The following is a 27,222-nucleotide window of genomic DNA, read 5'->3' as shown; positions in this document are numbered from 1 at the left end:
GTACAGGGATCGACCGTTAGATGGTGGTAACTATGGCCTCTGCTCATGCTTTGTATGTCGTCTGCTCCGTCAGAAAATCCCAATTGCCGTTTGTCAGAAATTGTCAAAAAAACAGTTCTTTTTTTCACTTAAATTTAGTCAATATTACAATTCTTCGAGATGAATATACGATGTGCTAGGGTGAGTTCAACAAAGAGGTGAAATATGCATACTAATCTCACGTAAATAATGTTATTTTTTCTGTGACCATTTCCCAGCCGGAAGACTTGATGAACATGCAGCATTGTAATCTCCTTTGCTTGCCAGAAAATTATCAAATGAAATACTTTTTCTATCATGGTCTCTCCTGGCCTCAACTAAGCTATGTTGCTGAAAATGAAAAGGGACATATTGTTGGGTAGGATAAAGTCATTCCGATTGCATAACTGAACTTACATTGTCAGCTTTTTAATAGGTATGTCTTGGCTAAAATGGAAGAAGATAGTGAGGATGAACCTCATGGCCACATCACATCACTTGCTGTGAAACGATCCCACAGGTACAATCATTACAAATGTCCCTTATTGCACTTAAACTTATTCTCGGTTTGACAGACGGCTAGGGTTAGCCCAAAAGCTAATGGACCAGGCATCCAGGTCGATGATTGAGTGTTTCAATGCAAAGTATGTCTCTCTTCATGTCAGAAAGAGCAACAGAGCAGCACTCAATCTCTATACCAATACCCTGAAGTTTTCGTAAGTGTTTATTGTACATTTTTAAAAAGACTTGCAAAACATGAACATGTCTTTTTGTAAAGGATTTCTGAAATCGAGCCAAAGTACTACGCCGACGGAGAAGACGCTTATGCCATGAAGCGTGATTTGGTATCGTTTTCCCAGCAACACGATACACTTCCGGCCGACCCTTCAACATTCTACGAGACGAAAACGCCCGAAGAACGCAAACGTCTCGCCGCCATTGCCCAGGAGAACAGGAACATGGAAGAATGATTTGCGCGGTGACGAAAGATTCAGAAATTTCAGTTGACGGTTGAGTTGTTAAGAAAACATAAAAATGGAGCGTGAATACAAATCACGCAGCATCCCTTGCAAAAATAATCTTTGAATTACTAGTGAAAGGAAAGGTAAAAACCCAGCTAGTCGTTTTTGGTGCTGGAACCTTCTCTTTGCTCTCGACGACTCCAAAAAAGGAGGAAGACACGTCCAAATGGAGTGGGCAAAGCAAAAAGAAAAAGAAAACAAAACGCGCGACTATGTGTGTGCGTGAGTGAATATGTACTTCCCCTTTCCCTCCCCCGTCGGTGTAGAGAGACACCAAGGGCTCGTTATCCTTTGAGACGTCGGTGTGGTGGTGGATGCCTCTTTTCTTTTGTTCTTGCGTTCTCTGGTTCACGCCCCGCTATTGACAAACGACGGCAAAAGGTTACGTGTAGGCGCGGATCGCACGTGACGGGAGCGCTCGCCCAGGAGCGAAAAAGAATGGGAAGGAAACGCGAAGGAGGTTATAGAAGAAAGCCCAGCTAGACTTTTCTTTCTGTAGGGGATGCGAGTCATAAGAATGATGCTGCCGGTGGAAAGCACATTCTTTGACGGTGACCTAACTCAAAAAAAGCCATTGCTGTGTGTGACTTGTTCAGTTTGATGTTTCGATGTGTATTTCTGTCCTTCCCACTTTTGCGCTTTGGCTATTTACGGAAAGTCGTTAGCGCTATTATTGGGTACAAGGTGCCATAAAGTCCTGGTCGCCCCGTCCCCACCTCAGCGTCGGAAATTCCGACCGCAAATCTGGCCGATATCAAAAACAACCTCAACACTGTAGGCTATATACTCGTGCGTCCCGCCGCCATCCATTTGGAAGGAAGGAGAAAAAAAAGTGAGGGGGTCCGATTCACGCGGGATTATAGACTCTCTTGTTTTGGGTTTTTCTCGAAAGGTGAAACCATCGGAGCGCGAGGGATGGTAATCGAATGGATGCGTCATAAGACGATGACGCCGAATTTCAGTCGTCGTCGGTACACCGGTTTCTGTGGGTGTATATAAGGGAAAGAGACACAGTGTATAGCTTGTGACCAAGCGCTTATATGAATACTTCAAAAAAAGAAAGAGAGAGAGAGAAGGAAAAACGTAGGTAAAGGGCATTCAACAAAACCTTGAATGGCCGGCGCCAAACTGAGCGTTTAGTATATAAAGATGGGAGAGAGAATGTGTGTTACGCTGCGTTATTACGATTGAATCAAGATTTTTTTTTTTCTTTTAGGTTTGTTTTCCTTCTTGAACCAAGTATTACCTTGACCCTAAATTTTTTGGGGAAAAAAAAACAAATAAGTGTTGCCCGGAACCAGGAAATCGGCGACTGTCGGTACGTACGAGAGTACCGGCACGTAATTACTAAGCTACGGTACTACCGAGAAATCAAAGCTAAAATACTTTTGTGCTGTGTAACTGGTCAATCGGCCAATCGCGTTAATTAACTGCATTAGCCAGAAATGATCTGCCCATGCGAATAATAAGAATAGAAAATGAAAAAGAAATGAGCCGCAACATTGTTGGCATGGGCAAACAGGAAAAGTTGCAGAATTATTAGGAAATTTAGAGTTTCTTCGAGTTGAAACAATCGATCAAATGAGAAACAAAAAGGTTCTTCCTTTAGACCTGTTCTTGGCAACAAGTTTTTTTTTTTTGTTCCCTACTTGTTACGTAGGTTTGACGTCCATATATAGGAAATGTTGTCGGCGATTCTTGCGTGATTCAGACAATTCAGCCAAAATTGAAATCAAAAGGGCCTTGCCATTTCAACACGGAAAAATCATGTCCAAATGTTTTGGCTGCCACAGTTGAAACATCAATCACGTATAAAGTATGTTGGTTGTCTTATTGTTAAACAGGAATTTGTTCATTCAACGTGGATGGTATACTTGGAAAATGACAGAACCCACATTTATGCAATACGTGCTGCAGCATTTTCAACACTGCCCACGCAATCATCAGCATCTAACCGCTGCATCAAATGGAGACAAATCTATTTTAGCCTTTCAAAGCAAATGACAGGGCGTGAGTCCGATTAAATTTGGGTTGCTTAGCATTTACACAGGCTATTTGCATATCTCTTCCGGGGGTGGTAAACCCCCCTCAGCCTAATTGTAAAGATCACCTTTCTGTCTATAAATAGGGTGGCGGTGTACCTACGTATCCTCGTAAATATTAATGGGGTACAAGAAATAAGCCCTTGGAAAAGAGAAAGGAGTATAGTAGTAATATATAGTGCGTCCAACCTATAATGGAATAAGCAGGAAATCAATTTTGGTGTGCAGTTCAAAAGTGGCCCCACAACACGGCCATCGTCAGTTTATTGCGTCAATTGGCGAGACTTGTGAAAGATCGATTCCAATCAGGCCCTCATTACACGCTAAAAAAATCTAAAGATAGCCCCCTTTGTCAAGTTGTGCGCTGTTATGCGCTGCACACACGATGTAAAATCAACAAGTGCAAAAAGTGGCCAGAGAAAAGACGTCAAGAGTTTGCTGGTGCATCATCGAAAGACAAACTGTTTTTGGGAGACGCGCGCGCCGTTACGCAGACCATCGGCGTCAAAAGAAACACCGGCGGCGGTGGTCGCGGTTACTCAGCCAATAATCAAACTATATACTATGGTACACACACACAGAGAGCTAAACTAAATAACAATATATAACTTGTATAGAGACAAAGAGATAATATAAATGGGATAGATGCTGTACCGAAGGCACTTTGTGTTTTGTGTCCCGGAGTCTATACCACCGACGACATGTCGTCTCGTGTACAAACAGACACACACGCAAGAGAGAGAAGGAAGAAGAGAAAAACGTGGACTTGATCTGACGCTCGAAGAAGATGCTGATGGATATGGTTACTCACACAAAAGACTGTGTGTGTGTATACAGGGCTTCTCCGCTGGCTGCTCCCGCCACGGTCACGGTTTGTGTATACACACACGCACAACTCAGCGGAGAGAGTGCGCTAGGGTATATTAGTCATTGTTTCGGCCAGGAGAAGAAGAAGCCAAAAGAAGATGGCAGACAGACAGTATACTGTGTATCCATCAGCAGATGGATATACCGTGCGGCATCGGGGCGTCGGGGCGCACACTTCCATCGTCGGCAGTGCAGCGGTTGTGTGTCGGCGTTCATGGCGTTTCTAACAATAAGACGCTGATTGCGTCCCGCACAATTGATGTGGACCATGAACACCCCCCCTTGCCACATGTTGGTCTCTATAGCCCAGCACCTTGGAAACAGAAAACTGTTTCTTATATGTATATTTGTCGATAGTAAAATCGGACGAACCTATGATAAATATACTGTCAGCACAGACGCGCGGCCGTCGCCAGGCTATTTACCTAACCAGAACAGCATTTTCAAAAGGAAAGATGTTGTTGTTGTGAATCTAAAATGTGAGTCACGATTTACGTCTTCCCAACTCTTGCACGATCGTCTGCGTTAATAGCTGTCGGTTTACATCTCTGGTCAACATCCCAACAACTCTCGTCTTGTCAAAATCATTTGATTAACATCTAAAACGACCGCGTTCAATCCCCCCCACCCCAAAAAAATTGACAATCAAAATTCAAAACTAACCTTTTCTTTGCTGGTTGATGGAATGAATTGATGTGGAGGAGCTATCAATAGCTAATTCAGACAAGATACTTTTGTGGATAATCTTTCAGGTGGTGGCGCAATCTGTGTCGATGATGACTCGGCAAGAAAAAACGGTTTGCCCCAACATGGCATGCGACACACACAAAACAACCGTATACACACACACACTTTACAGCCATTGGCGTAACATAAAACGTGTCTAGACTGTAGATATAGCTCGCCTACACTCTCCTCTATAGTCTGGACGCTCGAGGATGTGGAGAGGGGGGGGGGGCGCTATTAAGAAAACCAACCGTGTCATATACTATAGCTGGGCCGAGAATATCATTCCATCTGACATCACTGCGATTTAGCGCTCTCAATTATCAGGCCATTGTTCAAAGAATGGAGAAGAGAAGGCGAGGGGGAACGGTGACGTGGTCCTAGAGAAAATGACGATTATAAGCACAAAAAGGGGAATTCTATCTGACGTCACGATCATGGAAATTGCTATGCGTGTGGGTTACAAGAGTGACGGCGGCAAGCGAAAATATCCGACACATCATATCTATACCAGGAAAGCACACACACACACAAAAACAACATCTGAACGAACTGCTTTCTCGAATTTAACACGCAAATCACGGTTCTCTGTGTCTACGTGAAAAAAATACCGCAACCGCTTCATCCGGCCGCGTTCGTCACGACACGACCCCCCGTGGGCGGATTTGATCTGCAATAAATAATGAGTGCGCATAGAGTCATCGCCTGGGGGAAAAGAAATCAAATCAAATCAAATAGGCACTCCCACGTTATTATGTATACACGAGATTTGAACGAAAATTGGGGCCCCCGCCACTTCATCTATATAGCGTGTCGCGATGACGATGGAATTCCCCCAGAAGCCGGCGGCCAGCTGGGGGATCCCCGACGCCGGTACCGACATCGCCGACTGCCTCGGCCGCGCCAATTAAGTCATCGTTAAAGACGCCCCAAAAAAAGAGTATGTAGCATATAGAGTCTATAAATATATACAGCGTATAGTAGAGAATCTACTACTACGTGGTACCGGTGAAAAGTGGCCCGAGGACATTCGTGTCCCTGTTTGTCTCAATTTCGTTTTTTTTTTATTTTTCTACCTGGAAAGATTTTGAAAAGATTTTTTCTTTTGAGAAAAAACAAAAATTTGTTTGATAAGTTATAAGAGATTCGATACGTTCCAGATTACGACATGCACAGGAGTTATGGCTGGCGGAAAAATCTTAAAAATATTTAGCTATCAAAGTGCAATATTTCACGGCTAAAACTGAATATATACTCTGAGTAAATTGGTCGATTGCTCTTGGCCATCACTGCAGGAGGGTAGCTGAGAGGCAATGAGATATGTGACGTCATCACTGTCACTTTGCTCTGACCTCATTTTTGTTTTTTGTTTTTCTCACCGTCGTCCGTTCAGAATATTCCAACTTGCATTTCTTCTTCCTTTACACTTTTCGTTTTGAACGGTCGACTGCGCTGGCGGCCGTATTTTTAGCGTTTCCCAAAGTTCCGCCTTAAAGACTTTCCAACTGGGCGACGAAAATCGTCGAGTCGCCCTGACTGTCCCGCACGCACTTGTGTAAAGGGTCCATCGGTCTTATTATCGGTTTGATAAAGTGTTTAAAGTACAAACGAAGAATCAAAGTTTATTCACGTAGTCTGCTCGAAATGTCAAAACAAATGACCCGTCATCTATTGGGAAATTACGTGAGTAGGGCTAATGGAAAATGCCCACGAAATGCCAAACTGAACTTTGATATATTATTGGATAAAACAAACTCTTTACGGGAGAGGAGGGGATATGTAATTTTGATGGTCGCCCCCGGTGCACCTGTCAGATGTAAAAACAACTACGTCAGTCGCTTATATTATTGTCGTCGTTTTTATATTTTTCTCTACTTGCGATATAGAATAAAACAAGAGCAATAGATCAATAGATCATCGATATTACTATGTACACACGGAGCAATCGAGAAGAAGAAGAAAAAAAATAAAAAATCTAGACGCAAAAGTCGGCGCCCCGATGATGAGATTGTAGCCGGCGGCTAATCAATGGCGGATGTCCGGCTCGTGTTTTCTTTTTTTTTTTATTATTCTACGTATAATACCTTTTGAGTTTTGTTGTTGGAAGAGAGAGAAAGAGTCACGCGCAGTCCTTATTTAAAAAAAAATGACAAAAGAGAAAAAGAAAAAAAAAACAAGATGGGAACGAGGAAGAATCATTTTATCACTGCAGTCTCCTTTTATAAAAATTTGTGATGGAAATGATCATCCGTTGCACGATAAACATCAATTCAACAGCACGATTACAAAACCTAGTCAGGTGATTTTTGATTGAAATGTCGCCTTTGGCGCAACACTGTCAGGTGGCTTTCATTAACATGTCGTCACGCGTCCCATACACATTGACGAAATGTCAACTTATTAATAGCAGAGCCGTGTATTGGCTGAAGAGGAGAAGCGGAGCCGGTGGAATATTACTCGGAATCGATTTCGTTTCACTGATGCGGAACTCGGGGGTTTTTTTTCGGGAAAACAAAAAGGAGAGTACAGACATTATTGTGCGGTGTGTGATTGTTATTATGACGTCACGAAAAAAAAAAAAAACTCTAGTTCACGAATATAGTGCCAGAGTAAAAATTGGTTACTATACAATCAGTCTGGGGATTTTCCCAGCAACTTTCCATTCCGCGAGCTGCGGTTTATTTTTCATTTACTTTTTATTGATTTAAAACAAAAATAAGAAAAGAAAAGAGGTAGAAAAAGAGAGAGAGAGAAAAGAACGGTACTGAATCCGGATAGGTATACAGTCGATTACAGGAGACTAGATATATAAGAATAATAATAAGAAGAAGTCCCAGTTTGTTGTATAGAGCCAAACAGCGGGTTTCCTCTTGTTGTATAATGCAACCCGGGCGTCCTGCTCCTATTGTCTGGCCATAGTTAAAGGTACAGAAGCAGCTACCACTGGACAACAACGCCAGACGTGATCCGGTTTACCAGAGGCTGCAGCTATAGCGCAAAATAGCCCCTAAATATTGTACAATCCAGCGGACTGCAATGCGCTTATATTGTGTCGTTCTGGCTGTTGTCAAATATTACTATTCCCCCCTTTTTATTTTGAAGGGCAGGATCAAAAGAGATATAGAGAGAGAGACGACGGGAATGGAAACAAGTTTTTTTTTTTCTCTTTTTCCCCTTGGTGGCACGACGTGACGTGATAACCGCAACGAATTAATTGTTTCGGCCAAAGGTGCCGTGTCCCGCGAGCTTCTCTCCTTTCGTTAAGAGCCATTCCCGGAGTTCTTCGGGAATTCCGTCTTTTTTTTTTATTATTTTTTAAATTTCTTTACAAATCTTTTCTTTCGTATCCCGAATTCAATGCTGGTGTCTTTTGCTACTATCTCCTTCACTTTAACGAGTGCTGCTGATGATGGTCACTTCTTTCATCTCCATTTTCTCGGTTGTTTTATATAGCCGAGGGAATTTCCACGATTCAACTGTCTCTCAGTTGGTATCATTGGCTCTTGGTTGCTGGTCTTTTATCGTTTCAAATGATGACAAGAAAATTGACAAAATTCTTTTAAACGACACGAAACATATTTGTGTGTATATCAGCTCTTATGTAATATCACACATCCAGACACAACCGGTTGGTGAAATATCAGGGGTGTTCACCGAAAAAAAAACAATTCTTTTCTTATTTACACGGTAGTACAAAAAACTTACAAAAAGTACAAAAGTACAAAAACATCTTTTTTTTTTTGATGAAAAAAGTTACAAAATTTCCTTTTTTTTTCTTTTTTTTTTCAATTGATTTTTTGTGTTGAATAATAATAAAAGGATATATACATGAACAGTTTGTTTTTTAAAAAGAGAATTTTTACAAAAATGTCGTATAGAAAAAAGAGTGAAAATAGTAGTCGGGAGAAATTGGGTTTTTGTTTGTTCAGAGATAGTTGTTGATGATGGGACACTCAGCATCACAAAATCAGATACAGATCAATTGGCGGTGTATCCAACAGTGGTGGTGGTTTTGAGACACACACAGAGGGATATATTAGATTGATTCGAAAGGAAAATAAATGAAATGTCAAAATACGTCATCGACGAGCGGGCCACAAATTTATAAATTAGAACGGTTGACCTTGTTCGCTTGGTTTTTGCTGTACAAAAATATGATGTTCTCCTTTCATTTACACACGAATACATATATTTTAACTGACATATCGGGGACATATTTTTTCTTTTTCTTTTCAGTTTGCCTCTTTTTTGTTCCAAATTTTTAAATGCGCCCACTAGGTCGTCAAAAAATAGGACACTGAATTTCATTAACACGACAATTAGCAATTGGCCTGGAAGAGGTAAAAATATTTAGTGCTCATTTACATCATCAGAAAACCAAGGGAAATTTAAAAAAAAAACGACTAGTCTTTCCTTCCTTCAAATAACGAACATTCGTAACACCGTATAGGACGACACGCTCATCACTGGTGACGCATCATATATAGCCTGAGAGAGACTTTTGGATGGGGGGGGGCAGCACAGAATGGGGGAAATAAATAGCAAATTTGTTTTTGTTTGGGGAATTCGAGCGACAAATTTTTTTTTCGTTTTTTTTTTCTTTTTTTGTTTGTTCTGGAATTTTTTTCGTGAAAAAAAAATGATACGATTAAATATTTTTTTCAAAGAAAAAAAAATATTCAAGTATAGGGCTCAGAGAAAGAGATAATCAAGCACAGGCGCATTCCTTGACGATGGCTCCTTCCCATTTGGTTGTGGTCAACTGGGCCGGATTTTCCTGATCGTAGTGGACGACCTGAACGCTGTCCAATTTGCTCGGCGTGCAGCACAGTTTGGGCACGAGGCGCTTGTTGATGGTGTGCAAGTAGCCCTGGAACAGGGCGTGGTTGCTGGCCGGGTTAGTCACGGCGTGCTGGTGCTGACTGGTGAACTGGGCGTAGTGGCAATCGCCTTTGCACATGAAGATGTCGATTTCGCTTGGCTCGAGTATCCAATCGAATCCGGGCAGCTGGCGGAAGTTGATCTTGAGCGAATGCGGGCAACATTTCTTACTCTTTTTGGTGTTGCTGGAACAGTCACTTCCGCCGGATTTGCCCTTCTTGGCTGGCCCCGAGTACTGGCCAAGAAGAATGTCCTTGGGTTGAGGAGCCGTTCGTTTCTTGTTGCTCGAATTGTTGTTGCTGTTGTTGTTCTTGTTGCTCTTCACCGCATTCTTTTTGCCGATGTGGCGTTTGACTCGACCGCCGCCGCCGCCGCCGCCGCTGCTGCTATCAGCTTCCTGGCCGCCGGATGAGACTTCCATCAAGCGGAGTTGAGCGCTGAGGCGCCAGTGCCTGAGCGAGCGACAATCTCGACCGTGGCAGACAACGCTCACGGTCAAAACGTGATCGTCGTCTAACTGGTTGCTGTTTTGATTGTTCAACTCGTTTAACCAATCGTCCAACATTTGTCCACGGGCTCCCAAATCGGGTTTGATACTGTTGTTGCTGGCGCTGCTCCTGTCGTCCAGAGATGATTCCAAATCATCCGGGCCGATCACTACAACGTTCCGGTTGTCGCTAGGGCGATGGGATTCGATCCGGACGTGCAAATTCCACGACCTGAGACTACGGAACGGATTCTTCATCCTAATAGAGTTGGAGTCAGATCGATCAGAGGACCAGTGCAATTCCAGCGGATGCGAAGACTCGGCCTCCAATCGGCTGCTCCCATCGGACGAGTACGGGGCCCGGAAACGCAATTTCCAGGCGACTCCGCGTGACTCAACGTGACGGCGCAGGGCTCCAACATCACCTGTGTAGAAATAAATAAATATTTGTATTTAAAAAAACAAATCATTAGTCTAAGAAAATCTTTTAACATGTATATGTAAAAATAGAATCAAATTAGTCCTGGAAAAATTGAGCACTTACGATGATTGAGAATGACCGTTTCACGGCGCTCGTCTTCTTCCTGATTGGCGGAGAATTGGCGGTACTCATCGGCCGACAACTGCATTTCATCATCCTCAAAGTAGTTCAGCAACTGGTGGCGTTGTCGATCATACTCGTCCCGCGTGATGTTCACCTGTAAAACAAAACAATAATCACGCTCATTAATACACAGAGATTCATTGGCTGTATATTTTGTTGTTGAAAGATTTTTTATCGCTATTCAACCTCGTAAGGCGCATCTCACACCCCCCCAACAATGTGTGGAAAATAACTCACAGTTCAATAAAGATAAAAAAGCTATATGGGCGAACCAGGTTTCCCAGCAACAGCTCGGACTACACGGCCAACAACTCAATCTCGTCAAACAGCCTCGTATGTCCCTATGGAACTACATTGACTAGATATTCCGGTACATTCGGCGCTGAGTGCTCATCAGCATGCATAAATGCGCGCACGCAAATATGACCTACTGTATTAAGCCATACAAGGACAGCGATAAGGTCTGAATCGACGAGTTACATACGTATAACCATTTTCGAATTGACTGTGGACATTCCTTCCAGCATCATCACGGCCATTTTTTCGTGTAGTAACCAACCCGTTCCGTGGTATACCACATCCATTTTTATATACACACACACTACATAGTACACTAGAGGGTTAACTACATTTCCGGGAAAGTTTGGAAATGATTGCCGATTTCTATATAAGCATCTGTGTATCTTATGGCAACGCTGGCCATAAGTTGTATAAGCTATAAGGGAAGGCTATTGTTACCTTGGAGAGATCGGGTACTTTTGTGAGCCCCAATTCGCGTAAGAGAATTTGCTGGAACTCTCTGAGACCCTCGTCGGTGGGGAAGTAAAAACGATCAATGTCCAGCTCGTCGGTTGATGGCGACGTGACTTCCGCATCCTCCGCCGGTCCATCCGAGTTGCTGGTGAGTTGTTGATGGCCTTTATTACTGGGCCGGCTGTTGTGATGTCGGATGGTGTAAGCGGCGCAGCCGGAACAAACGACACCCCACACAAAGATGACGATGACAGCACTGAGCAAGAAACCCATTCCGAGTCCCTGCTGATTTCCGTGTTGATACATGTGACAGTGATTGGCCATTCCATTAACCGTCGAGCCAATCTTACTCTCGTGAATTCTCGTAGACGAAATCACGGACAAAAAATGCCACCAAACAATCAAAAGTCGTGATCGATCTCAATCAAAATCCATCGACACACGGCAGAAATGCTCAAAAAAAGATGTTGGAACGGGAGCGTGAAATGTGCACTGGTTGTCCCGGGAAAAGAATAACTTTGGCGTCTTTGGCGTGAGAGAGAGAGAGAGAGAAACTTGTGGCGTGTGACAGGTGGAGCGGTTAAGAGTCGACTGAGTCGCGGACGGGACCAGCGCTACCTTGCCTTTTAAAATGTGGTCTGCCCCTGCTGTACCGTGTGCGTGTGTGGATACTCTCACTCTCTCGTCGTTCGCCTTGGACCGTCGCGGGTAGAACAGGAGAGTGGGGTGATGGGGTGGGGGGGGGAGGGGAGGAGTTTAAGACTCCTCCCGTGAAACCGGTTGATAAAAAGGAAAAACAAAAAGAATAGAAGCGAAAATCAAACAAAGTAGGTAGATTATTTTATTGGAATCATCTCTATATGGGACATATCCAACTCGTTTCCATGAAGTTCGTGATTACGTGCCACAAATCACGGAAAGGTCCAAATATGTCTACTAAAAACCCGTGCAGAGAGACGTGTATGGTAATTAGTTATTTGTTGCATTGACAAACGGACGCCCATTGGCATGGCAATGACACGGCTGGAATCTCGGAAACGAATTGCCTCAGCTCTTTCAGGTGAATCACACATCTAAATAATTCCATCATCGATTCATCATTGATTTTCCGCATTTTTTTCTTAAATTCTAAATAAGGGAGTTTCCGTTTAGCCGGAAGGATATCAAATTGAATGTCCTTTTTCGCCTGGAGGGACCCGCGAAATCAAAATTGAATTCAAAAATCATCGCTGAAACAAGTTCTCATTTTTTTTTCTGAGAAGAAACGACGAGATACGATGTGACATGATGGTTCTCATGATAGGAAGGACCGAAACACTCGAATAACTCACGACAGACCATATACAGTCGGTACTTTAATCATACGTGGAAATGGAGGGGGTAACATTAGTTTTACGATAATAATTAGCCACGGCTTGACGTGTATTAGAACCTACTAGATTGAACGTCAAACCAGATGAGGCACTTTTTCTCCCTCTGTTTTCTCCCCCTGGATTTCCACGAAATCGTAATAGAAAAAAAGGAACCAGACAGAATTTCGGGAAAGCAGGAGAAGAAGAAGAAAGAAAAAGCATTGTTTATAAAGACGAGTTATTCCTGGTAGGTAGGTTGGTAGGTAGGAACGACGTGGAAAATCATCCGTGAAACGGAGAACAAAGAGTTACATTGACACCCGGGCAAGATGGAGAACTTTTTAAACGACAACAACATTCCTATAGTGTAAAAGAAATCTATCCGGTATTGATGTTACTCGGGGGCAGTCATTATGTAACCAGTTAAATCACATACGTTGAAAGGAAAGAAAACAAAAAGGGGGAAAAAGAGCGGCGAACAAAATATTTAATCTCTCCATCATTATTTGGCGAATGGTCACCATGTTTGGCAGATCCAGGAGCCGGATGAAAACATATCCAAACAAACTACCGAAAAAGAAAAGACAAGAAAAATTGCCCTATCATCTTTGGCTGCTTCTCTTTCTCCTTTCCCATTCTGTTGGCTATTTAATTAGCGCCTACCAACGTCACAGGATTCCCCTGTTGAAAAAGGAGAAAAACCTGGGCCCATTCAAAAAATTGTTTTGACACATAAGAGCTGCTACTGTATACGCCAGTTAATACGGCTCTCTCACTTGACTTTACGAGCAATTCAAAAAGGAAAAAAAAGAAGCGTCGAGCTGCAAAGTTAGCCGAAGATTGCCCACTGTGAGTGAAAATGGTGTGTGTTTCCGTTTCGGTTTTTTGGGCTCGAGTGAAACAAACGAAATTATAGCCTATCGTTGCGGGGGAAAAGGGGAAGTCCCCGCGCAGTTGAAACTCGTTCAAATTTCTTTTAATGAGCACACATATTTTTTTTCCGACTTGGAAGAAATAGCGAGAGAGAGCAGTCAAGGCTTGAAAGTAATTAGCCATCAAAAGCTGCAAGCACGGCGCCCAAAACAAAAGACGCTAAATGGTTGGGCCGTGCGTGGCGGTACCACCACCAGCAGCAGCAACAGCAACACGGTGGGAAATGTCTCGTGTTGTCTTGTTATTACGTGCCAGATTGAGCGGAGAAAGGCAAACAAGCGGAACACAACAGCGGCAGGCTCACTGCTATCCAGATTCCCGAACAGAAGAACCCGATCAACAAACGAATCCTTTTTTTTTCTTTCTCTTTCTGTGGGATGCCATTCCGGATCCCCGACCTCCCAACAGGAACGCGCAACAGCAAGTCGCAAAGGCTTTGTCATGGTAGTATCCATAACCCTATCTAACTTGTTCTATTCGAGGCCATCCGACCCAATTTCCCTCCTGAGGCAACAAGAAAACCAAAAATATTAGAAAAAACCGGTCAAATTTGCGTAGCCAAATAAAGAGATGAGCGCTTTGGTACGCAGTGCTTGCATATACCCAAACAGGCTGCTGATGGTTATCACCATTGCCCATCGCATTTCTGCATTATTAAGGCGACGACAAGTATCTAAATTCTAGAATCTTTCTACCTTTTTTTTTCAAATGAAAAGTAGACGAAAAAAGAATCTCATTCCGTTAGAACGAGACAAGATCGGGAATGTTACCGGCACGTGGTGAATAGACTAAAAGACGATGGTTCTCTTCATATAATCGGCACACACGAGCATCGCGGATTACATCGCTCCAATAACCACGGCAACAGCAAAGATAAAACTTAAAAACAAAATAGACAAAAAGGAAAGTCCAACCGAAAACAAGAAGGAAGAATCCTTGGCGCTAAACAATCTCCGAGACACGTTGATCCGCTCCACACTCCGCGGGGAGGGACCATGGGGTTTTCCTTCCGTCAAAAAGTCCTTCCGGTCATTTTAACCGTAAAGCGCTGTGTGATATACTGCTACACACGGTGAGTAGGGGAATTTTCCCTTTTTCTTTTTCTCAAAATGTTTTCAAGTGTGAAGAATATCAACATGACATTTGAATTCGCGGAATTCATCCACGTCCACCCAGATAAGTTCAACAAGACCCCAAGTGCACAAATCAAATAGAATGCAACTTGTGTAACATGTTCTTGGATGGGATCAACAGGTGCAATTTCGTTCATGACGATTGTCCAACAATAAAACAATTCCTTCAACCGTTTTTTTGTCGTTTCGCATTGTCACGACACGAAGTTGACGCTGGAAAAAAACTCAAACTCCTTTCTAATTTTTGTTTGCTCACGTAATACGAGGGCTGGACATCTCCAGTCGACGACATTCCAGCGATAAAAGACAAATAAAAGATTCTTACCTGCACTGGTGCAGTCAGTAGTCTCAGGTGAATTCCCCAACAGCTATTTCTAGCTTCGTGTCAGCTCGCTGGCGTCAGTTTGTTTGTTACTTGCGTACAAATGTAATTGCCACGTCGGTCGCTATTTGGTCATTTTCTATTGTCTTTATCTGCTGTACACGTACGAAGAAAACAGGCTGTGCACATCGTCGCCGGAATGGGGGCCGGCTAATGTCAACCTTGGGAGGTGTGGCAGATAAGACAAAAAACCTTCAATAGATCGTAAATTTTCATGACAACGACGCTGAGAGAGTGGGCGAGAGTTGAATCCGGTTTTAGTCTATATTGCATCCGCCTATAGTGTTTCATCAGCTTCCGTAAAAGACTTGCAATAACGTAGTTACGGACTAGCAGACTAGCTAAGATTAGACGAGTACCAAGGGTCAGGGTGAACCTCGAATTCACTGCCGAATTGAAAATTCCACACGTCGTCGTCACGTTTTTTCGACGACGCATTTTCTTGTTCCTTCTTTTTTCGCACCTGGAAATCGTCCAGTTTCGGATTCTAATCGGGCGGCGGTTGCGTTTGCGGGAGGGCGACTTAAATAAGATTCGCTCGAGCGTAGGAAAATGTTTGACCAACCGAATATGGACCGATTCTGATGGAGCTGTTTCAATATCCAACTAACAATCCATTGTCGAGAAGCATAAGGGTCAAGAGAGAAAAGCAGCGGCGCGATAGGTGACCAATTAATCAAACGATTTACTGGTGCTGAAGAAAACATGTTGCGATACAAGAGCATGATGGCAAGAATAACGTTACCCCCCAGTACAGATTTATCCGCGCATCGCAAACAACTTTCAAACACTTCATGAATATCAAAATGGGGGTAGAAGAAATCGAAAACCGGCGAAAAAACACACACACACACAAACACACATTCCCGAGGAATAAGTGACGAAAAATTAGAAAGGGGACAAGTACAGTGTAGCCAGAGGTAGAAGAAAACTACATTAAAACGAGAACAGGACGCATAAGGAAAGTACTAATCGATTCCTGGGATCTATCTATGCAACAGCCTGACACGTCAATTCAAATAGGAATACGAGGCGGGCGACAGTGATACAATGCAACTCGTTCTTCAAATTAGGTTCAAATACTTGATAGATATAGAATTATAGATTTGAGCGCAAGAACGAAATTTCCCAAGAAAGGAGAAAAGGTGTGTCGTTGAAACCTAGACGCGGTTGAGGACAAAGAGCCAGCTAGAGCGATCATCTAGAAGACAGTTTTTAATAGAAAACTGTCACGCAAGGAAGCCGCAGGGAGGAAAAAAAAAGGTAAATATTTGTAGGAAAAAAAAGGATTAGAAAAAAAAATGTAGAATATAGAAAAAAAGGAAGGAAATAAATAGGTACGAGGTATATAAAAAGTTGTAAAGAAAACAAGCCGATTAGTGAAAAGGATGCCCGAGGTAACTCTGCTGTGTAGCTGACCATGTACAGTAGCAACCAAGAAGCTCCACTCTATGATGGGGAGGCAAGAGAGAGAACTAGTGATGAGGAAGGGGGGGGGGGGTTAGCTAGGTAGGTCACCACTTTGGGCCAGCGAAACGGATTTCACTCAGACTGATTGTAGCGCACGTGTCATCTCCGTATCAACAACACTACTACCTTAATTTTTGCCCCCTCTCGCCTCAATCAATCTCCTCCGGATCGCTGTAATTGAGCTGTACAGGGCTGGCGGACGAACCAGACGACCCGCGACGTCTTCGGTAAAGCAACAGGTAAGCAGCAGACGTTACGACACTTTCGTCGCAAATGTCTCGCACTTGACGATCGTCCATGCAACGCCACCCTGATTGTTTGCAAAGCAACAAAAAACAAACAAAAGAAAGCGTTAGAGAGAGGAAAAAAAGGCTCCTCGGCAGCAGCGCATAATTCCAATTACCGACGACATCTTTCTGGCTCTTGTCAGACGTAGCTGCCGGGCAACGGGCAAACGACGTGTAGTGACCGTACAAAATGCCGCTTCGTGCCGTAGAAACGAATGTAAGTAAATTAATAAACTTCATCAAATATGACATCTTTTAAGCATATTAACATCGTCAAAGTTACCCGTAGTGATTGACGACCGCATAGAGATCGTAGACAGCCCCGTGTTCAGTGATGCTCGACAAGTAAGGCGATAAATCCAACTGTCTGTAAGTTGAAACAGCAAAGGGGGTAGTCAACATTAGCGTGCATCGCATTAGAAATTGAAGCTAAAGACATCAAAGACACATACTCGACAGGAAAGTGGACCTTTTGGTCGATCTTGTCTCGCCACATCAAATTGCGGAAAGAGAAGCGTTTCAACTGGATGGTGAGGATCTCGGGCAACCGCCACACAGACATTTGTTTTGTGGCTTCCCTATGTTCTTTGCATCTTTGACGCGGAGTGAGAGAAAAAGAGAGGCAATCAATAAAACCAGGCGAACGCGAAGAAAAGCCGGAAAAAAAGGTAATTTGGCTTACTTGGGGCAGTACCAGGCTTCTTCTTTGCTCAAAACTTCCGACTGCATAAATTGCTGGAGGCAATGATGCAAGGTAAGGCGACGTTGGTTGGGCGAGGTGTCGCCGTCAGCCGACGGATCGGAATTCTCTTGGCTGAGATCCTCGTAGTCGGTCGGTGATTTCACGGTGACGGAGCAGTGATTGGGCGAACGCTCGTCGTTACGCCAGTCAAGAGACAGGAAGATGGGCGATTCATCAGCGTCGAAATCCAATGGCTTGTCACCTGTAAAAGAATCACACGTGTGCGATGGACGGGAAAGAAAACAAAAATAAATAAAAGATAATGATAAAAAAAAAGGAGCGGAAAGAGATAAGGAAAAACGACGAAAGATAGGACGCAACGAGATAAACTAAACATTGGCGATTTCATTTCATCAAGTGTTTGGCCAGCCTGGTTGTGAGCGTGTGACAGATCGACAAGCGGCTCTAACTGGGGCATCCCGCTGCAATCCTCTTAGATTCTTTTGCAAAGCGCTTAGCTATAGACACACACGGGCATGTGGCGGAGAGGGGGGGGAGCTTAAATTTTCGACAGATGATAGATAGTAGTACTCACCAAGATCCTCTAGTCTCTTTTTCTTCTCGATGCCCTGACCTTGCGAGTCGATCGGCTTGATGAAAAACAAGGGGTACTCTTTCGGTTGCTCCTGCTTCGATTGCTGTAGGCCATCTACTTCGCCTTCTTCTTGGGGAGAAGACGAAGACGACGACGACGATGAAGACGAATCCATATCTTGATTGCAGCTGTTGTTAGCAGACGGAGGGCAATCCACCTCAACCGAGAACCTAGTGAAGCCGAGCAACACAATAGAAATCAAATCGCAAGGTTTTGAAAAAAAAAAGAGAAGAAAAAAGCAACAAATGATCACAATAATGCATTCTGATCCGATTACGGATTCGCCTGGCCCGTCTGCTCCACCCGTCTAGACTACACGGTACTTCCTGATCCATCTCCCGCACGGGAAAAAATACTTATCTGCATGAGTACTCGTCTTCCCATATTTGTAATCCGTTCTTCTTCTTTTGAAGCGGCATTCGATTTTCCTGATGGAAAAAGCCCCTCGCTCCTGTAGCCCCGAGGAATTCGCCAATTTCGACGCACTTGTAAATCGACTGATCACTGACCTGGAGTAGTAAAGCATCGACCGGTAGAGTTTCTGGTAGGTGAGCGAAGATGGCGGCAGACTGACGACAAACGGTTGGGCGATTATATCCGGTTTGGGGCGACACATGGTACGGTGCACAGCGGTCCAGTGCGTTCGTTGGCAATTCTGTCGAACAAATCACAACCAAAATCAAGACGAAATAGGCCTAGCTGAAAGAGGATATTTTACCTTGTCACAATAAGCAACGCTGTAGCATTTCATGCACCGCTTAAGGACATCACTTTCTTTCTTGCAAGCGGTGCAGTGAGTGTGTTCATCCAGCGGCATCAACACTCGCTGAAAACACGTTCGACAAGAAATCGGATTAGATGCAGATCTTAAACTACACAAACTGCGTGACCCTTTACCTGAATAACAGCAATGTGGACAAGCGAACCATTATCACTGGGAGCTGTTTCAAAAGCCAAAAGTAAAGCATCTGAATGATTGGTGTTCTGGAGCGAGCTGAGTGGGGCAGCGTCCACCAACCAACGGCGGATGAGACCGTCACGGACTTGTACTAACTCAATTTCGGAGTCGGGAAGGCGAAATCGACCCGCACAAACCCGCTTCAATTCTTCTTTTAATTGTTGAACGCGCTGGCTTGGATCCAACCACAAGGATACTTTGACGGCTCCTCTTTTGGTTCCAGTCAACTCCACTGATTCATCGACACCGTCAAAGTAGACAGTCACAGTAAAACACGATTTAGAGGGGGGCAGAGGTAAGGCCAGATAGAGAAACGGATCAAAAGTGACAGAAATCTAGAAAATACAATTCAAATATAGTATCCAAAAAAAGAGGAAATTGGTTATTTCTTTAAACTCACATTCTGGCAGGCGGGACAGACGAGGGTGGACTTGAATTGGCCTTGAAACAAGTCGTCGATGACGGAATCGTTGCGCATCTTGTACACTTGCCAGGCTTCATCGGCAACGATGTGATCTGGCCTTCCATTCGACTCCACAGGAGTAGTCAAGGGTTTAGTCTTGACACGATTAAGATCCTACAAGAGATACAACAGTTAGGTTACCGTACATGTTCCAAGTGAAAGCAATCCCTTACTTCATGCAAGCCGTCGAGGAGAAAGGCCATAAATTCTTGGGCATCGTGCTGTGCGTAGCCGGAGAATTGGGAGGCACGATTGGCAAGTAAACTCTTCAAATGGGAGGGTTCAATCGAATCACGTTGACCACTCCACAGCTGACGCAAAATAATAGCAAAGGCGATAGCCAGAGATCCACCGAATCCTAATGGATTATCTCGATTGATGTCGGCTTGAAATTTCTTATCTGTTTTACAAGACGATATCGTAATTTAAGGATCAACATTGACCAACGAAACTGTCTGGGAAAACAAAACAAACCTAAAAAATAGTTTTTGAGGGGTGTTGTGTTGGCCAATGCCTGCAATACTGCGTTCATGTAACAGGTATTTCCCAAATTTCCCAGACCAGTATACCCTGCCTTGAAGGACACAACAGAATCTGCAGAGGGTGAAAGGGGTATGGAATTTGTTTCTTGGCTAGCATCTTCTTCAAATTTTTTTCTGCTTGCAGGAGAAGGCTTTGCTGCTTTTGGCGGAGCCAGAGATATCCAAGTCTCTTTTTGAATTGAGGGACCAGTCGAAGATGAATCTATAAAAGAAAATAAGCGAATTAAATAATCCGTTTAGGTTGCAATTCAAACCGTTACTGGCTTATTTACCAACTGTGGCTTCGAGGGATTCCCACTTGCTAGTTACTGCTTTAATCAACTTCAGCTCTAAATTGGTAGGTTTAAGGCGAAATGTGCATTTTTCAGGCACGATTGTTCCTCTAGTTTCGATTTGCCATTGCATCAGGTCATCTTCTGCCCCAAACGTAGGATACTGCTTTAGAAATCCAGGATCACTATAGGGAAAAATTTAAACATTATTGTCGAGAATTATAAAAGTGAAAAAAAAAAAAAAAAATAATTGTTGACCTCGTACGGAAGGTTACAGAAATGCATGTTTCCCCAAAATCCACTCTCAACGATTCCTTGGCAATATTTTTTACATATAGCGTCACGCTTACAGTTTCGGGGTGATCGTGATGGTCCAGTTTTAAGTTATGGACTGGATGAATAGTGGGACATAATTCCTGTAAATGAGATACAGAAAATTGTTTTAAGAAAAAGTATACCATGTCATGCGTTTTCATTTTACCATAGGTAGTGAATCATCAAGAGAGTTTGAACTTGTCCCATTATGTTTTTCTTCATCATCTGACCTACAAATGACTTCAGCTTGACCAGTAGGGTGATTGCTGGCATCTAGAACCCCCGAACTACTAGGGGCACTGCTGTTTGGCCGTCTCTCTCCTGCACCTCCTTTTAAACTGCATGTAACCATTCTAAAAAGAACAATCAGATTTTTCTGAATGTAACAATTAATGTTTTTTAATACTTAATAATTAATTTTTGCCACTAATATACATTGAGATTATGAATTAATTGAAATTAGAAAACTAGACTGAGGTTTGGACCTAGACGTTTTGGATGTTTCACCTGAATTTTACATCAACTATCACTAGGTTGGTAAACTTATTTAAGTAATGAAATGAGTAAGAAATTAATTTTACCTTTTTCTAATTAGCGACTGTTATGCCACACGCTAATATAAAATGGACACAATGGACGGCAAGGTATACCTAGGGCTGTCGTAATCCAGACTGGATAAGGCAGGACAAAAAGTCTATATACAAGCGATACGGTAGGATTTTCAAACACATTTTTTAATCAATTAATATTTACTTTCAAATGCACGTGGCTTCAAATCGAGTCCATTTGATTAATCAACAAGAGTACAAATGAGAAACTTCGCGAAATCGAATCTAAGCAGACGATTTGTCGTGAACTTGATTCACGTAGTCTCCTGTTATGTCATTGGGTATCCACTATCCAGTAGCATTGCAGAACACCAGATGGCGTGCAAAGGTAGTTTTTTCCATCGACAGGTGGCTTGAAAACTCGTTCAGTGCTATACTCACTAGCTCATAAGATATAACAAAATGTGTTACCGTTAAATCCGAAGAAAATATCGAGAATTTTTATGAAATTCATTTAAAAAACAAAACTTGAAAGTCATACAGCTGTCACAGTCAACCAATTATACTCATTTCAACTCCAATTTATCTGTGCCATAATGGACAGTAGCACATCACATCAGCAACAAAAGTTTGCACGTGCTCGAGGACTCCGGAAGCAAGAAACGCGTTGATGGCAATCACTTTGAGGAGTTTGAGCCTTTAAAAAAGAAACGTACTGAAAGCAATACTTAAGTGTTGTCTCCTTTCAAATAGTAAACCCTTGCCCTAAACAACTCTAAACAATGTGTCTGTGCCGTTTGGACAGCAGAACGTCATCAACAAAAGATGACGAAAGTTCGCACGTGCTCGAGTCCGGAAGCAAGAAACTCCTAACCCTGCGTAACCCTAATGATGGCAATCGCTTTTATAGCCTTTAACAAAGGATTAATGAAGAAAAATGTTGCAAGCAACGCTTCAGTATTGTTTTCTTTCTTCAAGTTGTCACCGAGAAACCCCCACAAATCCTGAAATCCAACCGAAGAGGATCAGTCAAAAACGATTACCGGTAAGCTTCAGCGAAATTGTTATTCCTCTTTTTATTCTTAGAAATGGTTGTACATGCTGGATACGGAGTTTATGATTGCCTCAGTAAATTAACAAGTGTATTCAAGGCTCTCGCAATAAAATTAAGCCATATCGCCATATTGACGAAACCTGACAAAGTTCGAAGCATCGATGTAAAATGTAGATAAGCGAAAATTAGATCGCTTGCGGCGTTTCAACTGACTTTGATTGACGGGGGTAAAAGGACGATTCGCCATTGTTGAAGGCTTAAGCTTTTTCGTCTCATTGGTTATGTTATTACACTCACTCAAAATTGTAAGGATTTCTCAACCAAGGAAATATAGATTGTAGAACCCAAAATCCCCATGAAGAAAGACCGTGGCAGAGCTGACAATTGATTCGTGTTTTCGACTTTGGTCATTCAGTTTATCTTTAAATTGAGAAATCTGTTTTCCTTGTTTTTTGGGTTGAACGTGTATATATAAAGCGTTGGAGAAGTTAAATTTCTATCCTTGGTACTCACTAGTTGGATAACCTCTCGCTTTTTTCTTTGTTTCATTCTTAGGTTGCGCGTAGAAACTGGTTTGAACATTTCGGTTTCTATTCCATTTTATTGTCTTCAAACGACGAAACCATGATGGCGGTCCATCATCATCTTCCTCTTGTGTTGTTACTCTTGTGCTGCCTGTCTTTTCACGCTTCCGGCAGCCGAGTCAACATAACCAACAACGGCTATCGAGATATTGTCATAGCCATTTCACCCGATGTCAAACCAGATCATGCTGACGATTTATTGGACAAAATTAAAGTATTCAAATAATTAAGTTATTCAATTTTAATTGGGCCTCCCCCTGTTCTTATTTAGCGTTTAGAACTATTTGCTGCTACTACTGTTTGCTATATATTTAAATTATTTTGTTTTAGCTACTTATCACCGAAGCTTCTGCTGTTTTGTACGAAGCAACACGGCAGCGATCCTACATCGAGTCCGTTAACATTTTGATACCCCAGACGTGGGTAAATGTCACAGCCAATGTCAGCACTTGGGAAAATTTTCAGGTACTTAAAAGTTGGCATATTAATTGTTTTAATTTTACTGGATGTACAACGTGCCATATATTTTATAACACAATCAGGATGCTGAAGTTCAAATTGACCTTCCGAATTGGAAATTCGGAGACAGGCCATACACCGTGCAACTAGGTGGGTGTGGTGATCCTGGCGAGTACATTCACCTGACGCCCGATTACGTCATGAGTTTCGATTCGGAATTCAACTTATTTGAGTTTGGGCCAGCAGGTTGTGTTTATTTTCTTTCTAGCCAGAAACTACAATGCAGTTTTATAATACACAACTTTAAATTGCAGGTAAGGTTTTTGCGAGGGAATGGGCTCGACTGCGTTACGGAGTGTTTGAAGAGCACGGCTACACGGGCGATGATTCTGCCTTTCCAATGTTCTACCGCTCAGCAGCATCTACCCAACTATCGACTGATTTGGTGCCTAATGTTTGCTCTGACCAGCCCGTTGACTTTACTTATGACTACGGCTGCCACGTCGATTCGCAAACGGGCCTCTACGACACAAACTGCACCTACAGTTTCACCGACCAGTTCAAACCAAGATCGTCAATCATGTCTGATTATAGAATGCTATCATCGGTATTTTTAATTGAAAAAATACTTTGAAGTGTGAAATGATTTTAATTAAATTTTTCGTGTCTTAGGCAATGCATTTCTGTGACGACGAAGAATCCAGCCTTCACAAACACAATCGCGAAGCCCCAAACAAGCATAACGCAGTTTGCGATACCCAAAGTGTCTGGTCGGTGATTTCTCGTCACGCCGATTTTGTTGGAAACAATAATTTGCCGACCAACATCGCTAATTCGAAGCCAACATTTAATATTGTTCGGGTTTTCGATGGAGCTCGTTACGTGCTCGTTACTGACGTGTCAGGCAGCATGGACAGTTATGTAGGCATATTGGATATGTAGTTCTATTTATTATATTTGATTTCTTTGCTACTTCATGATTTGTAACTTTTAGAATCGCATTGAGAGGTTGTGCGATGCGGCTCGTCGTTGGATTCAGTACGACATTCCTGATGGAACTTCCTTGGGTATTGTCAAGTTCAGGTACGTAATCGGTTAACCATTGTTCTCTGACCACCGGCGCAAGTAATTATACCATTTTCCTCTTTGACAACAACAGTTCCGGTGCGACCGTGCTAAGTTACTTGACTGTGGTCAATGATGAAACAAGACGGCAACTGATGGACAAGGTACCCAGCAGAACAGAGGGAGGAACGTGTATCGGCTGTGGACTCCAAAGCGCGATTGAGGTAACATTCTGAACCTCAATTCTCATTCATTAAGTAAAAGTAACTAGAACACGAAGTTATTATCTAATTAGATTCTCAAACCGAGCGGTAATGGAGGGGTCATCGTATTGGTGACTGACGGCGATGAGAATGAATATCCGTACATTAGAGATGTAACTCCTGACTTGATTGCCGCTCAAATTCAAGTGGTATCCATCGCATTTGGGTAGTGATATTTATCAACAATGATTCCAATGTCCTGATTACTTTATTTTTATTTTCTGTTAAGTCATTCTGCTGAGAACGAAATTGAGAATTTGGCGACAAAAACCAACGGAAAAAGCTATTTTATCAACGATAACGGTAGCAACGACGAACTAAATGACGCTTTCACAGGATCGTTGACCTATCTACCGGCAGTACCATCGGAGAACTTGACTGTTTTGTTGTTTCAGAAAAAATACCAAAAAGGGAATCAATTCGAAGATTCGGTCATTGTCGACTGGTCGGTTGGCCGGAATCTCACCTTCCGCGTCGATTACACAAACAAAAATTACTTGCAGGGCTTTTCTGTCAAGTCGCCAAGTGGGCAGGTGTACAGCGCTCTCACTTATGATGACCCTGCCAAAATGGCTTACATAGAGATTCCCGGAGTAGCCGAAGATGGCATTTGGAATTTCACGTTGACCGTCGGTACTAGTTCCGTGGACTATGTCAACGTCATCGTCACGACGAAATCGAAATCCGACTCGGCCCCAATCACCGTGGAATGCTCTGTCCCTAGTGGAACAGTCGTCGTGGATGCTGCTATTACCCTTGTCCGGCTTGTCGCTGTCGTTAAGCAAGGACGTAACCGAGTCATTGGAGCCAACGTTCAGTAAGTTTTAAGATATAACCTTGGCTATACGTCACATTAAAATACAATAACGAATTGGAATATCTCACCCGTTTTTTATTAATTTTTTCCTGTTATTCAGGGCTTACGTGGAGAGACCTGACACTGCCCTTCAAGTGATTGATCTGGTGGATACTGGGGTCGGAGCCGACACAGCCAAGAGCGACGGCATCTATTCACGCTTCTACATAGATCTCACCCAAGCTGGACGTTATACTTTGGTGTGCGTCGTCAACGGCTCGCAGTCTTCGTACATCGACGACGGTGAAGACCAACAGCAACGCACCACAATGGGAGAATTCAATCGGGTTCAATCCGGTGGAGCTTTCAGGGTAATGTGAAGTCATCATTTCATATTTTTTATTCGAAATACTTTTTATTTCAATGTGGACGATCATTTCAGGTGGAAAAACCGTTGGTGACAACCTATCCACCTAGTCGGGTGACCGATTTGAAAGTCGTTTCTATGCAAGTCGATCAAATGTCTGTGACAATTGAATGGACGGCCACCGGTCAACAATTGGATCAAGGGATCGGTAATCCACGTCATTAAGTGTTATTATCATCATTATTTCGTTCCTAATCTCTATTGTCAAATAATTAATGTAGCGAAGGAGTATCAGATCAAATATTCAAATGTATTCGACCACCTTATGGACAACAATTTTAATTCCAACTTGGCTGTGCAATTTGGACCACAAGACATTGTCGATGGAAGTTTTCAACCCCTCGTATCCGGCAGCAAGCAACGCGTGTCCTTTTCTCTTCCAAATGCTCCCGAAAACGTAACGTATTACATTGCTGCGAGAGCCATTAACGACAAAAGCGCTTCGAGCAACACATCTAACATCGTCTCCGTCCAAATCGTTCGTGTAAAACCGCCGCCAACCCAGCCACCAACGACTAGAGCAACGACAACTACCACAAAGGCCCCAGAAATAACCACCAGCGTAAACACAGGTATATATGTTTATTGACATCTCACAAATCGGGTAGATATGTGACTAATGATTTTTTAACATTTTAGGGTGTAATAGTGTATTAACGAGCTCCAGCGGTTTGTTGACATCTCCCGACTACCCAGGCCCCTATCCGAATAACTATGATTGCAAATGGACCGTTCGAGTGGCTCCTCCATCTAAAATCCGGTTGACTTTCAGCCATTTTGATATCGAGAGTCCATACGACTTTGTCGAAGTATATGACGGTCCCTCCATCTCCTCTGGCCACCTTTTGTTAAAACACACTGGCGCGACTGTACCTGGAGTCGTGGTTTCCTCGTCCAACGAAATGCTGGTGCGCTTCGTTACTGATGGGACAGGTAATTATTTCAGGGGATGGAGAGCTACTTACACTAGCGCTTGATCATTTTAATGGTTCCAAATTTTATTGTTAACTTCCTTCAGCGCCAAGTAGTGAGCAATTAGTTTCAGTAAATACAAAATACTTTAAGCAGCAACATAAACTGCGTGCCTTTACTATGTTCTAAATGGTCAAGAGTTCCTGTGCATAATCAACAGCTTTCCTTGTCCCCGCTAAAGTTACAAGTCTTAAAAAAGTCAAGTAAGTT

General features: G+C 42.9%; 4 protein-coding genes across 10 annotated transcripts; 2 read left to right on the top strand and 2 right to left on the bottom strand.

Annotated features, from left to right (window-relative positions):
* Positions 1-37: 37 nt before the first annotated feature.
* On the top strand, positions 38-1,094 carry LOC124190203 (N-alpha-acetyltransferase daf-31-like). The gene is made up of 5 exons (XM_046582775.1): positions 38-180; positions 258-397; positions 455-538; positions 594-734; positions 797-1,094. Exons 1-5 carry the CDS (start codon positions 160-162, stop codon positions 987-989), a joined length of 579 nt encoding a protein of 192 aa, XP_046438731.1. The 5' UTR covers positions 38-159; the 3' UTR covers positions 990-1,094.
* Positions 1,095-8,232: 7,138 nt separating this feature from the next.
* Positions 8,233-12,130, bottom strand: LOC124191340. The gene is made up of 3 exons (XM_046584518.1): positions 11,386-12,130; positions 10,588-10,741; positions 8,233-10,468 (listed from the first exon to the last, which is right to left on the bottom strand). Exons 1-3 carry the CDS (start codon positions 11,722-11,724, stop codon positions 9,384-9,386), a joined length of 1,578 nt encoding a protein of 525 aa, XP_046440474.1. The 5' UTR covers positions 11,725-12,130; the 3' UTR covers positions 8,233-9,383.
* Positions 12,131-12,228: 98 nt separating this feature from the next.
* On the bottom strand, positions 12,229-21,827 carry LOC124191338 (ubiquitin carboxyl-terminal hydrolase 19-like). 7 transcript variants are annotated; one of them, XM_046584514.1, is made up of 18 exons: positions 21,598-21,734; positions 21,426-21,538; positions 21,011-21,197; positions 20,788-20,945; positions 20,530-20,714; positions 20,190-20,459; positions 19,889-20,115; positions 19,653-19,829; positions 19,192-19,587; positions 19,013-19,120; positions 18,804-18,949; positions 18,235-18,464; positions 17,640-17,901; positions 17,410-17,550; positions 17,241-17,324; positions 17,074-17,153; positions 16,797-16,980; positions 12,229-15,361 (listed from the first exon to the last, which is right to left on the bottom strand). In XM_046584514.1, the coding sequence occupies exons 3-17, from the start codon at positions 21,194-21,196 to the stop codon at positions 16,820-16,822; spliced, it is 2,811 nt and encodes a 936-aa protein (XP_046440470.1). In that variant the 5' UTR covers position 21,197; positions 21,426-21,538; positions 21,598-21,734; the 3' UTR covers positions 12,229-15,361; positions 16,797-16,819. The 7 variants fall into 7 exon arrangements, with proteins under 7 accessions (XP_046440470.1, XP_046440467.1, XP_046440469.1 ...); XM_046584511.1 differs by lacking the exon at positions 12,229-15,361 and having other exon boundaries at positions 15,862-16,980; positions 21,426-21,515; positions 21,598-21,827; XM_046584513.1 differs by lacking the exon at positions 12,229-15,361 and having other exon boundaries at positions 15,862-16,980; positions 21,011-21,220; positions 21,426-21,515; positions 21,598-21,742.
* Positions 21,828-22,889: 1,062 nt separating this feature from the next.
* Positions 22,890-27,117, top strand: LOC124191336 (calcium-activated chloride channel regulator 4A-like). The gene is made up of 13 exons (XM_046584508.1): positions 22,890-23,244; positions 23,361-23,495; positions 23,573-23,735; positions 23,804-24,096; positions 24,162-24,410; positions 24,484-24,572; positions 24,649-24,778; positions 24,850-24,983; positions 25,047-25,634; positions 25,735-25,984; positions 26,056-26,188; positions 26,262-26,612; positions 26,680-27,117. Exons 1-13 carry the CDS (start codon positions 23,071-23,073, stop codon positions 27,015-27,017), a joined length of 3,027 nt encoding a protein of 1,008 aa, XP_046440464.1. The 5' UTR covers positions 22,890-23,070; the 3' UTR covers positions 27,018-27,117.
* Positions 27,118-27,222: the final 105 nt, after the last annotated feature.

This window comes from Daphnia pulex, chromosome 3, assembly GCF_021134715.1.
Source record: "Daphnia pulex isolate KAP4 chromosome 3, ASM2113471v1".
In the NCBI taxonomy this organism is placed as follows: Eukaryota; Metazoa; Arthropoda; class Branchiopoda; order Diplostraca; family Daphniidae; genus Daphnia; species Daphnia pulex.
This window is presented reverse-complemented; position numbering and strand designations above follow the sequence as displayed.

Bases quoted from the DNA above. Each gene is read 5' to 3' on its own strand.
- LOC124190203 (XM_046582775.1), top strand. From the start codon at position 160: ATGAATATACGATGTGCTAGG. The intron at 181-257 runs GTGAGTTCAACA...ACCATTTCCCAG, and splicing joins TGAATATACGATGTGCTAGG to CCGGAAGACTTGATGAACAT. The intron at 398-454 runs GTAGGATAAAGT...GCTTTTTAATAG, and splicing joins GAAAAGGGACATATTGTTGG to GTATGTCTTGGCTAAAATGG.
- LOC124191340 (XM_046584518.1), bottom strand. From the start codon at position 11,724: ATGGCCAATCACTGTCACATGTATCAACACGGAAATCAGCAGGGACTC. The intron at 10,742-11,385 runs GTAACAATAGCC...TTTGTTTTACAG, and splicing joins AAGTACCCGATCTCTCCAAG to GTGAACATCACGCGGGACGA. The intron at 10,469-10,587 runs GTAAGTGCTCAA...ATTTCTACACAG, and splicing joins AACGGTCATTCTCAATCATC to GTGATGTTGGAGCCCTGCGC.
- LOC124191338 (XM_046584511.1), bottom strand. From the start codon at position 21,196: ATGGTTACATGCAGTTTAAAAGGAGGTGCAGGAGAGAGACGGCCAAAC. The intron at 20,460-20,529 runs GTAAATAAGCCA...TTTCTTTTATAG, and splicing joins ATCCCTCGAAGCCACAGTTG to ATTCATCTTCGACTGGTCCC. The intron at 19,830-19,888 runs GTAAGGGATTGC...TATCTCTTGTAG, and splicing joins TCCTCGACGGCTTGCATGAA to GATCTTAATCGTGTCAAGAC.
- LOC124191336 (XM_046584508.1), top strand. From the start codon at position 23,071: ATGATGGCGGTCCATCATCATCTTCCTCTTGTGTTGTTACTCTTGTGC. The intron at 24,984-25,046 runs GTAGTGATATTT...TTTTCTGTTAAG, and splicing joins GTGGTATCCATCGCATTTGG to TCATTCTGCTGAGAACGAAA. The intron at 26,189-26,261 runs GTAATCCACGTC...TAATTAATGTAG, and splicing joins ACAATTGGATCAAGGGATCG to CGAAGGAGTATCAGATCAAA.